Source organism: Amblyomma americanum, chromosome 8 (genome assembly GCF_052857255.1).
Source record: "Amblyomma americanum isolate KBUSLIRL-KWMA chromosome 8, ASM5285725v1, whole genome shotgun sequence".
Classification (NCBI taxonomy): domain Eukaryota; kingdom Metazoa; phylum Arthropoda; class Arachnida; order Ixodida; family Ixodidae; genus Amblyomma; species Amblyomma americanum.
This window is the reverse complement of record NC_135504.1, coordinates 123,660,991-123,673,738: the sequence shown is the minus strand read 5'-3', so window position 1 is coordinate 123,673,738 and position 12,748 is coordinate 123,660,991. Positions and strand designations below refer to the sequence as shown.

At 44.7% G+C, this 12,748-nt stretch overlaps 1 protein-coding gene across 1 annotated transcript in view; it reads left to right on the top strand.

Moving 5' to 3' along the window:
- The window catches only part of LOC144102720 (uncharacterized), a 30,365-nt gene extending 23,541 nt beyond the window's left edge, over positions 1 to 6,824 (top strand). The window contains exons 7-9 of the mRNA XM_077635908.1: positions 478 to 642; positions 2,116 to 2,250; positions 6,645 to 6,824. Coding sequence (XP_077492034.1) covers positions 478 to 642; positions 2,116 to 2,250; positions 6,645 to 6,824 — 480 coding nt within the window. The remainder of the gene's footprint in view (positions 1 to 477; positions 643 to 2,115; positions 2,251 to 6,644) is intronic.
- The last annotated feature ends 5,924 nt before the right edge of the window (positions 6,825 to 12,748 follow it).

The following is a 12,748-nucleotide window of genomic DNA, read 5'->3' as shown; positions in this document are numbered from 1 at the left end:
CCCATATAACATATGCCACGCCACTTCACGAGTACCACCACCTATTGCCAATTGGATTACCCTAGCATCTCTAATGAGGTACTAGCGAAGACCACGTGTGCAGAGCTGATGTGTTGTATCAGCTCTCTACCCATAATAAGCACTCCGTTACGTCGGCCGCCTCCTGGCGGGGCTGTCAAGGCACACGTCACGTCTCACAGCAGCTAAAACTAAGCGCCTGCGTCTTGCGGGCGTACTCGTCTAAGCTGTTGCCTTCCAGCATCTGTCGTTTTAACAGTCGAAAAAGCGGTATGTTTTCCTTTCGAGCACTTCTTCCATTTTTTGCATGCTGTGTGGAAGACAGCGTGAAAAAGCAAGCTCTGAAAAAGTCACGTTAGGAGCACGCTGGAAATGATCTTGAGAGAGGGAAGACGACGGACGATTTTTTCGTTTTTGTTTTATTGAAGAGTTTGCGACCCTGACGAATTTTCCTTGCAGGCTAACGTTGTGAGCAAGTTTGACGAGTGGGCGGAAGACCTCAATAAGACAGGTCTCTGCTTTTCGTTAACCACTGCGTGCAACGCTGTACGCATCACTGGCGGCGATTTCTCGTACAACCTGAAGCCAGAGCCGAAGGACTACGAGAGATACAGCCGAAGGAGGGTAGGAAATCATAGTGCTCGGATTGCTCCCTACATTGTCCTTGGCTTTTCCGGTAACACCTCCGCAAAGTTGGTGGGCGTTAGCGGGAGTAGTCATAGTGTACATTTCAAGGATTTACAAATGTACGGTGCAAAAGGACACAGCTACGAGGTAATCACAGAAGTTATTGCAAGCATTAGCATGACAAAAAAAAGATGCAGTACGCTGACACGAGTTTAGTCGGCCATTGTAGACGTCGTGCATGGAGCGGCCGATTGATTATGCCTATCTGTGCTCCAGCAAAGTCAAGGACATGATCACTCACCGAACTCAACGTATTTTATGTAACCACATCGTCGTTATCAGCGGTTATCAGCGTGCGTCACTAACACGCGTATAGTTCTTTCAGTACACATCAAAGAAAACACTGTATAGCACTGTAAAACAATGCCGCAGAAAAGCATCCATATGTGTAATTGCAATGTTTGTACTGATGTGCCTGTGTATTTTTTTTCCGGTCTAGTGTTTTTGTTTTGCGTAGTATGCAATTTTATTCGATGAACTAACTCCCCGAGCACAACTAGCACTTACAGAGCCGTATTGTTGCGTTAAAGTGAAGGTCAAAGGAGTTTTATGGGCCTTTTGAAGAGCATTATTGTTGTTGCCATATAGCGGTGTTTGTTTTCATTTCTATTTGTTTGTTTGTTTGTTTGTTTTATTCATTGGCCTAATCACATGATTCGCCAAACAAGACGTGAGCAGGTCTCCCAAGAAAGACTTGCCTTGTGCACCAGTTACTTTGATGTTCGAAATTGTTATCATTGCAATGCGCGCGCTCAGTCCCAGGTTTTTCGTAAGCTTTATGTTTATCGCGTCCTAGACCGGCGGAGATTTCAAACTTCGACACCACCTAGTGCAGTTGCACCTATAGCCGGCTTCGAGTAGTTTGAATAAGTTGTGGTTACTAGTTCTCCTGATAAGCAGGGGTTTTTTTTTCAATGAAAACACGCATTTTTATTTTGTCACCGGCATTTAGCAAGACCGGCATCATAGATACCCCGAAACCATGTCACAATGATTCCAAAAATCTGTGGTGGTCACCCTCACATGTGCCACAAAATACTGCCATTAAATTTGCTTATGCTCGTTTCACTAATGTTGTCGTGAAAATTTTATCTGAAACCGCTTGAAATTTCTCCTTAAAAAACTTACTCGGTCCTGCTGACATTCTACCACTCGCTGGAATGTGGTATTCCTCTTCAATACTATTCGTTACCTAATAGACGACCGGTCACGTTTTCGATACCTTATATTCAGGCCAAGTGCACGCGCTCACATCGATTGCATATGAACGATTACATTATTTTTGTTCTTTATTGCATCCTGTTCACTTTACCTGCTAGCGTCACCGCATTTGTGCTCAATGTCATAGCTCTCTGGTTAATTACACGAGACAAATCTGCGATCCTAATTCTTCGGTTCACGCCTTTGCAGATAGCTGCAGAATCAAATATGAGCAGCGAGGTTTCCGCGAGCAAACATGCCGAAGGAGACGCGGCCGAAACGAAAATTTTGCACATTGAAGAAAAGACCGTTTTTTGTGACCTGCCTAAACACGTTGAAAGCAAGGTGAGTCTGTAGATTACGAAACGACAGAAACGTGACTGAGGTCCCGCCCACTATTTCAGATTCATGGGATTTTTCTCATTATAGAACTGGAGCCTCTGAAAATCCCGCTATCATAACTCGAGTGCCAAAGCGTGATTATGTGCCGCGCAACGAGCAAAGGCGCCTTATTGTGTTAGCCTATATTCTTTACAGTATACAGTACTAAAGGACGGACACATACTGTGCTATCGATGGTTAGAGGATAGACGAGAACTAGGTGTGGGATTCCTCATTAATAAGGATATAGCTGGCAACGTAGAGGAGTTCTACAGTATTAACGAGAGGGTAGCAGCTGTAGTAATTAGGCTGAATAGGATGTACAAGCTGAAAGTGGTGCAGGCCTACGCACCCACATCCAGCCATGATGACCAGACCGTTGAAAGTTTCTATGAACACGTAGAATCGGCAATGAATAAAGTAAAATCGCAGTACACTGTACTGATGGGCGACTTCAATGTGAAGGTAGGCAAGAAGCAGGCTGACGACCACGCGGTAGGTGACTATGGGATAGGCTCTAGAAATAGCAGAGGAGAGTTATTAGTCGGATTCGCGGATAGAAATAATTTACGGATCATGAATACTTCCGCAAACGAGAAAACAGGAAGTGGACCTGGAAGAGCCCCAATAGTGAGATTAAAAATGAAATCGACTTCATACTATGCGCTAAACCTGGCATCATTCAGGGTGTGGCCGTCCTCGGAAAGGTGCGTTGCAGCGACCACAGAATGGTAAGGTCTAGCCTTAGCTTAGACTTGAAGAGGGAACGGAAGAAGCTAATGAAGAAGAAGACCATTAACGAGTTAGCCATAAGAGGAAAAACACAGGAGTTTAGGATAGCGCTGCAAAACAGATATTTGGCTTTAACTGAGGAAGATGAACTTGATGTTCGTTCAATGCACGATAATATGACATAAATAATTACGGAGTGCGCAGTAGAAGTTGGCGGTAGGAGAGTTCGAAAGGATACCGGGAAGCTATCTGAGGTGACGAAAGTTCTGATTAAGAAGCGCCAAAACATGAGGGCATCTAACCCTACCGATAGAATAGAACTAACGGAGCTATCAAAGTTAATAAATAAGCGCAAGGTAGCCGACATAAGGAAGTTTAATATGGAGAGAATCGAGCATGCTATAAAGAACGGAGGTAGCCTAAAAACAGTGAAGAGGAAACTAGGAATAGGTAAAAACCAGATGTATGCATTAAGAGACAAGCAGGGCAATGTCATTAGCAATATGGATAAGATAGTTAACGTAGCCGAAGAGTTCTGCACAGACCTGTACAGTAGCCAATGTAATCAGAGCGTTAATGAGAAAGACAGTAGTGTACAGAAATGCGTCATCCCGCCAGTAACGAAACATGAAGCAAAAAAAGCCTTAGAAGCAATGAAAAGGGGAAAAGCAGCTGGGGAGGATCAGGCAACAGCAGATCTGTTGAAGGATGGAGGGGACATCGTGCTAGAAAAACTAGCCACCCTGTATACGCAATGCCTTATGACCTCGACTGTACCAGAAGCTTGGAAGAATGCAAACATTATCTTAATTCATAAGAAGGGAGACGCCAAGGTCTTGAAAAATTACAGGCCGATCAGCTTACTATCCGTTGCCTACAAAGTATTTACTAAGGTAATCGCTAATAGAGTCAGGGCAACGCTAGACTTTAATCAACCAAATGATCAGGCAGGCTTTCGTAAAGGATATTCCACAATAGATCATATTCACACTATCAATCAGGTGATAGAGAAATGCGCAGAATATAACCAACCTATATATATAGCTTTCATTGATTACGAGAAAGCATTCGACTCAGTGGAAACCTCAGCAGTCATACAGGCATTGCGTAATCAGGGGGTTGAAGAGCCTTATGTCAAAATACTGCAAGATATATATAGCAACTGCACAGCTACTATAGTCCTCCATAAAGTCAGCAATAAAATTCCAATAAGGAAGGGCGTCAGGCAAGGAGACACGATCTCGCCAATGCTGTTCACCGCATGTTTACAGGAGGTATTTCGAGACCTGAATTGGGAACAGTTGGGAATAAGAATAAATGAAGAATACCTAAATAATCTGCGATTTGCTGATGACATTGCCTTGCTGAGTCACTGAGGAGAACTGCAAATCATGATCAATGAGTTAGACAAGCAGAGCAGATCGATGGGTCTAAAAATTAACATGCAGAAAACCAAGGTAATGTTCAACAGCCTAGCAAGGGAACACCAGTTCACAATTGGCAGCGAGAGCCTAGAAATTGTGACGGAATACGTCTACTTAGGGCAGATAGTGACAGCTGATCCGGATCATGAGAGGGAGATAACTAGAAGGATAAGAATGGGGTGGAGCGCATATGGCAAATTCTCGCAGATCATGAGTGGCAGTTTACCAATTTCCCTCAAGAAGAAAGTGTACAACAGCATAATCTTACCGGTACTCACCTACGGGGCAGAAACGTGGAGGCTAACGAAGAGTTCAGCTTAAATTAAGGACAACGCAGCGAGCCATGGAAAGGAAAATGATAGGTGTAACGTTAAGAGATCGGAAGCGCCCAGAGTGGGTGAGGGAACAAACACGGGTTAATGACATCCTAGTCGAAATCAAGAGAAAGAAATGGGCTTGGGCAGGGCATGTAATGCGAAGGCAAGATAACCGCTGGTCTTTAAAGGTAACGGAGTGTATTCCAAGAGAAAGTAAGCGTAGCAGGGGGCGGCAGAAGGTTAGGTGGACGGATGAGATTAAGAATTTTGCAGGCAAAGGGTGGATGCAGCTGGGAAAGGATAGGGTTAATTGGAGAGACATGGGAGAGGCCTTTGCCCTGCAGTGGGTGTAGTAAGGCTGATGTTGATGATATTCTTTAAACAAATTTTTGAGATCAATGACGTAAAAACCGGCAAACAGAACTGGTGTTATTATAAAAACAAAATTACTATTTTTTTTCTCGTGCTTCCTGCCTAAGTGCTTGGCCCCTAGCTGACGGTCGCCGCTTCCGTCTCCTTGAATAATATCGCCTCTTTTAGTGCGCTGCGCAAATTAGCTTATTGACTGCTATTTTCTTGCCGATATAACGCCGCCAGACCTAGTATTTTAATTTATTCGAAGAGGCTTTTGCTTTGCTTATGAGATTTGAGTAAATCTCCGTCATAACTGCGTTCGATGTTGCTGACAGCGGAACTCCAAAAAGTTTTAAGAAAACAAATGGCATAGCGCCTCTCTCGCTCTATTCCGTTTGCTCTCGCTTTTTCGCTGCTATTGTTTTATTTAAAAACTAGCATAGGTGTTAATCATCTAAGGTTACCTGATGTGTTTACATGCGTAAAGTTTTTGCTTGGCAGTGAACTTCATGTTTCGCTGTCCCGTTAACCGGTTCTAAACATGCCGGACGCCTTGCGCCATGATATTAGCGGCAAGGCTCAGTGGGTAGGAAAAATCACGAGTGCTATGGGAGGGCTAGAAAACATCAGGCGTTGGGAAAGTTGTGATATTCCAAAATGCTTCAACTCCTATTAGACTGGATCCGGAGCCGTAATATCAGGGGCACCCCCGGGAGTCTGCAGGACGCTACAGTAGGCCTTCGGGAGTAATCTACTCGGTGCCCCTGTAGGTTCGACACTTGATAAAAATAACTGAACACTTGAAAAAATGCGATACATCTGTCATGCAAGAATAATAAATTATGACCAAATCGTGTCGTGGTGTAGTAGGTAGCGCGCCAATATGGGACCTCCAGGTAGACTGTCGAGATTCTTACAGAAATCTTCTTTCGCCACTATTTTTCAGGCATACTCTTGAACAAAAGTTTTCCCGGCTGTTTTGTAGTTCTGTTTTTTATCGCACCACATCTCTGTCATATCAAGCAGCTAGTGCCGTCAAGCACTAATCACGCTGTCGCACTGGCCCATAATCAGACGTACGTATTGGGAGAATGAGTGCCAGTCGTGTTGATATATTCAGTATATAGCATAACAGCTAAGTGTATGGGTTGCCCAAAATGATACAACAAAATAAAGCGTGCTCTCGAAATGTATTGATTCAAGAAAATATGTGGTTAATGATATGGTTATATGGCGATTAAATAACACGACCCGACAATTACATGAGACGTAAATGGGTAACAAGTTTATGTGGCAAGATTTTCTTACATGTTTCAAATCATATTTTCGCCCTTGAGATTGTGTTTCCTTCAGTGAAGGCACGTTCTATTTTTTAATTATCCACTTGTTGGGAACACCGCGACAAAGACGGCACATAAGCACGAGAAACATGACACGTAAGGCGTCTGTTCTGCGCTATCTATGCATGAGTTAAATTAAAATCATAAAAATATGAAGCGGGTATATGTATGGGCATTAAATTTTTTTCCAGATAAAAATATTGCTCGACACTCACAACGCCAGCAGGTGCGTTGTACTGGATGATATTGGCGATGACAGCGATTCCGTCGAAATAGCTGGAAATGACCTACCTCCCCATTCATTCCAGAAGATAATCGCAGAAGAAATGACACGACGCTTCGGTCCGGCGTTTCCGCCAGACTACTACTGATATGAATTTTTCTAAGCACGTTTTGTAGAATTTTTTTCAATAAATAGATCTCGATGACATTGTACACTTGTCCTACCGACCAGAGTCTTTTATTATTAGCACACTGTTTTGGAGAGGATACTTGCTTTTTAAGCCTGCCAGTCAGATAACACTGATCGGTAGTGTTAAGATTTTCGGAAGGGAGTTTAGTACAAACTTCAGACACTTTGGAGAATCCGAGTCAGGGTTGCCCTCACATCGGCCGTCATTCAGAAATGACTTCACTTCCAAGGCTTGTTTTTCCGCCCCGGGTGCCGAGTATGCCGCTCCCAATAAGTGGAAATCCACCGTCATCATCCATTGTGGTTCTGGGCAGATATAAAACCGACCACAATCCTGCGCCTGGCTGCAGCGGCCGTTTCGCCGGACAGTTTTGCATCTTGTGATGCTTGGATACAGGGACCACCACATTGATCACTTTTAGACCCAATTTGGTAAGCCGATCGTAAGACATGTGCACTCCAGGTGTGTAAACTTGGCAGGCTTTTACCTTAGTAAAAGCATTTAGGCCGTTACCCAGGTCTTTACCCAAAGGCCTTTAAGGCAATGGCCTTATGTTAAAGGCATTTAGGGTGAAGGGCTTCATTGTAAATGCCTTTAGAGGAAAGGCTTTTATAGAAAAGGCGTTTAGTTCAAATGCCTTTAGCACGTAAGGACCTTAAGTGCCCACCCTAACTAGTGCTACCGCACGATATTCAGGGCTTAGCCATGCTAAACCGTCTATTTTTTTTGCATTTATAACAGTCATCTCTACTGTTGTGTCTAGTATGCCGATAGCGAATAAACAGCGCAAAAAAAAATTAATTTTACTTTTACGAGTCAGTTTAACCAAACACTCAAGAATTATTCGCCCTGGAATGCGTGGCCTGTTAATTTTCGCGTACTGGAGCTCAGCTACACGAGGTGGCGTTTCACGACCCAAGGAATATAGGGTGCCTCGATGCCAGCGCCATCGGGGTGGAGACAACTTAAGCGGCGCCGCCATATTGAATCACACGGGATCAGCGGCGCTAGCGTTCGTAACGGCGCCGTTCATGCTATCTGCGCGCTTCAAAGTACTTTAACTTGAACGGCCTTTTGCAGCGAGAGCTACACTGGACTACCAGTCGAGCATTTCGCGGTACATGGAAGAGGCCGTTGTGATTCAATATGGCGGCGTCGCTTAAGTTGTCTCCACCCGGCGCTGGCATCGAGGAACCCTACAGGGTATAGGCTCACTGGAAGCTTTGCCAGAGTACCACATTCCTCCTCCTCCCATCACCTCCGGACTTGGGAGATAGATGGCAGCCGCTGCCTAGTGCATCCATACAACAATCACCTTTGTGATGGCCGCCGCTGTGGCTTAGTGGTTATGGTGCTCGGCTACTGACCCGAAAAACGCGGGTTCGGTTCCACCAGCGGTGGTCGCATTTCGGTGGAGGTGAAATACTAGTCAATGTCAAAAAAAGTCGGGTGGTCGAAATTATCCGGAGCCCTACATTACGGCGTCCCCCATGGCTTGAGTCACTTTAGGATGTTAAACCTCCATAAACTAAACTAATTGAACAGCAAGCGGGAATTTTTGAACATCGTTTTAAGCGGAAGCTTGTGCACTTACGCAGGTTCTAGAGGACACGTATAATAGAGAGAGGCGGGCTAGTTGATGACTATTAGTAGAATGCATATTCAAACCGCGCAAAAAAAGACAAGGGACGAGGAAGAAATCGCGCTCTGCCCTGTTGGTTTCTTCCTCGTCCCTTGTCTTTTTTGCGCGGCTTCAAGATGCATTCTAGAGGACAGCCGAGAGCCACTTGAAGGTCGCCGATTTGTGCAGTTTACCTGTTATGAAGGGCGCCGCTTTGTGCAATTTACCTGTTATAGCTCGTTCGACCTGATTTGGCAACAATAGGCTGCGGTAGTCATATACCTTTCAACACGGCGGCACTGGTAAACCAATGGGGTAGTGTGAAAATTTTTCCAGTGACTGTAACAGGGAATCCTTCCATTACTAGCAGTCCATTGCCTCGGTGGTATGACACAGGCGACTATTATTGCGCTTTGGACGAAGCGGAAACCCGGAAAACTTGTACCAGCATTGTGGTAACGGCGCCAGGACGTGGGCGTGGAAAAAGGACACGGACGTTGCGCCCTGTCTGTGTCCTCTTTTTCACGTCCGCTTCTTTGCGCTGTTCCCTTAATGTTGAACAGTCGCCGTGCCAGTGTCCTCTTTTTCCCGTCCACGTCTAGCGCTGTTCCAATAATGTGCTTTAGCGTTTCGCGACCGCGGTGTACACTTGCATTAGAAGTCATCCACTGAGTCGGCGCTATGAAACAGGGGGTTCTTTCTCTGCTTTGAAATTAACATGGCACAGATGACAACTTCTGTGCTTTGCAATTTTACGACCACGGGGGATACTGTCATTAGAGTCTATCCATTGCAGCGCAGCTATGACAGGCGATTATTACTGTCTTATATAGAGTTCAGGCACGGATGAAAGGCACAGAACGGCCCAAACGCTCACAAGGACAAGGAGGTATCGTTAATCAATAGGCACCTTATAGCAGTCGTATATTGCAGTCCAGATGGAAACTGCAAAAGCTTTTTTTTTCAGCTTTTGCTAGGTATTTGGACAAAAGTAAGCTTCGTATTGTTTGGAAGGCGCCTAAATATTCTTTCCGATTCCCTAGCGAAAAGAGAATCACAGCAGACACTTGAAAATTTTGGATGCAAAAGCGTTATGAATAGCCTCACGGTTCGATGGCTTCTTTACTAAAAATGCACCATACTGCACCATAAATGTCCATACTAAAAACGCACCGGCCCGGATGTCAGGCAGTAGCCGTATGTACCGATACTAGCAATCATTACGGCATTTATCTTTGTCTTGTGAACAATGCACGAAGATTGCTTCAAAAAATTTCAGATTGTCTTCAGTTCCTTCAGACAAAAAATATGAGATTCCATCTGGGAAGAAAATTTTCAGGAAACAAACGCGAACCCCGCTTAAAATCTGTTCTCAGAGAAATTTCTGAGTGTACAGTGAGTGTTTCCCTTACAGGGCTCTTGCCGAAAAAAAAATTGGCGGACTAAAAAACAACATTAAAGCCAGTACTCTTCCAGTTCAATTGTCTCTAGATGATCATCTCTGGCATGTTGTGGCCTTTTGTTCACCTGCTAAACACTTAACGAGCTTGTACTTGCTCCTGCGGTCGTCCTACGTTTATAGGTATTTTCGCGTCATTTTTAGATAGTAGCTGTCCTCGCCGGGGTACAACTTCGGAAAACGCCTCATGCCGGTACTTTGACCTTCATGATCAGCGAAGGTCACAGCGGGACACACTCGATCTCGCTACTGTCTAGCTATGTGTCTAAACAGAATATATGTCATGTGATCAACCATGAGTTTGGGCCATTAGTCAATTACGCAGTTATATCGACGAATTATTGGGCCGAATTAGCGTTAAGTAGTTACTGGTAATTAAAACCAAACTTTGTGCTATAGCATCGCGTCATACCATTGGAAAGCTTAAATTGAGTGCAAATGCGCTGTGCCAGTTATCAACCCGAATTATTACCGTTAATTAGTTAATTGCGGTTAAAACCAAACTTTGCGCTGTAGAACCCTGTCATATACCGTTGGAAAGCGACCAGAATTATTTTTAATTAGTTAATTGCAAATAAAACCAAAAACCAATCATAGCTACATACCTAACGTTATACACCCAGGTTTAACAAAGTGTAACCGTTGCCATTTTTTTGTTCTTTACTCGGAGTGATCCTTAACCAGCTGGTCATTCTTACATCGTTATCACATTTCTGTCACAGCACAAGTAGTCCGATATGCTTAAGTCGGTTATTCCAACGCCGCATGCCTTACCTCAACTTCCGCGGTTTATGCGTGCAAGCCGAAAATATAGAGAAGTGTATTTTAAAGATCATCCACTTAGGGCCTCTCTTAATATGTCGTGATGTAGGATCCCGTCATGGCACCTCAAGAGAGGTCTGTCATACATCCGTAATGAACGGGAGGCACATTGCTTCCTGAAGACAGAGCTTGTCCTTATCGTTGCTGCCTCAGGTTCGTAGTTGTTTTCATGCTGTGTGGCTCATGGTGAATCTGAATCATCTTGGCGTCTAGCATCTTTACTGCCTAACGCACTACCCTGCAACAACTCAAATTTCCTTCCTTTCTTTTACATTTTGGATAACATTGATGGGTAACACCGATTCGCTATAAATACAAAGAGTACACATCAGTATATCAGCGCAGTATCCGTGAAGTCAGCACTGCAGTGGAATGACGTCACCAGCTGTAATGACCCTCCTTAGGATGCTACGTTTAGACAGACCAAAGTTGGATTGCCCGACTAAGTGGATGTGGGCATGTGTCATGCTTATACGCCTGTTGACAACATAGGGAGTTCATCCACGAAGGCGGGCTTTACTTGACAGAAGATTGTGCAAAGTCTTAGGTGAAACACCCTGTATATACTTGCAAGGTTCCATTTTTAATAACAGTAAGGTGGCAGCGAGACTGAGCTTCTGAGGGCACAGCGCAGGGCGAGGAACGAAACTGTCGTGCATATTTGAGCATACACAGCACGTTTTATAGCCACATTAAAGAAGGAAAAGATAAATAAAACAGGCTTCCCACGCCTCCTTTCTCGGTTAAGGCATATCGTTCCGACTGGCACCTCGCAGTTAAAAGCCGTCCATCACGGCAGGTGAACTCGGCACCTCTAAGAAGACGGAACGGTCAGTCGAAAACGAATACTTGGATATTTGATGGCATGTTGCCGGCTCGCTGTTATGTGCATGACGTGGCACAACAGCTGACGTGGAACAACAGTAGTACTGGTGTTAGCCAGTTGCTGGCTTAGGGCTCATGTCCTGCAGGCCCCTTTCCACTGGGCGTTCTATCAAAAAGCACGCCCTGCGTGCATACGTTCGCCTCTCTCATGAGTGGCTGTCTTTCTCGCCGCAGCTTTATATCCGAGCTTATTTTTATCCTTTGGGTGTTTCAGCAATATTCGACCTTCACAAAGAATTCCAAAGCAATAAGAGTTACAAAGTGACTAACGCAGGAAGGGCTAAAGCTCGGCATCAATCGATACCCTCGAGCGGAAGCTAAATATGCCTGGTAGAACAGATTCAGCTGGTAACACCGTAGCGAAAACTTGCTTCCCTTTAAATTTGCTGTTTCCATTGCGGTGACGCTGGGCGGGACGCACATGCGAAGTGAATCTACTAGTATACTTTTTTGAGAACTTCAAATAAGAAATACCATTAGGAGGAAGCTTAGCAAAGAAATTTGGTGCCTCGAAACACGCTTGAAAGGGAACACGGGTAGTGTTTCAGTCGAGCCTTCAGACGTCAAAACCCTACTTGTCGATGTCTAGCCAGAGAAGTTCAGCCACTCTACCATATTGCTTCTGTCGGGTAAAATTTTATTGATGCGTTCGTGTCGTGAGTTGGAAGTGTGCTTTTAAAAAAAAACTGCCTAGCGTAAATGCAATGATGAACAAAATATTCCTGTACCTGATATGCATCCACATCCCGGCTGTCACGTGGAAAAGTCATGTGGAAAAGGCGAGGACAGCAGAGTAGCATCCGTCCTATCCTCGTCGTTTCTACCTGGTTCTAAAGCTATATTTTTAAAATTTTAAATGACCAACTGACCCCCATTCTGCATCGCTATTTTTGATACGAATAATTCGTTAAGCAGCTGAGATTAGTGGTCTGTTCGCCCACGAACTGTATCAGGTTCACGCTCGGATTCACGCGGGCAGCTCTTGTCTCCAGTTCCATTTCCGCCGCCGGTCACGAGTACGTATCCACGCAGCCACGGGCGTCTGTTCAGAACGAACTGCGTCCGCCTAGCAAAAGTCCCCTGAAGATTATGCTG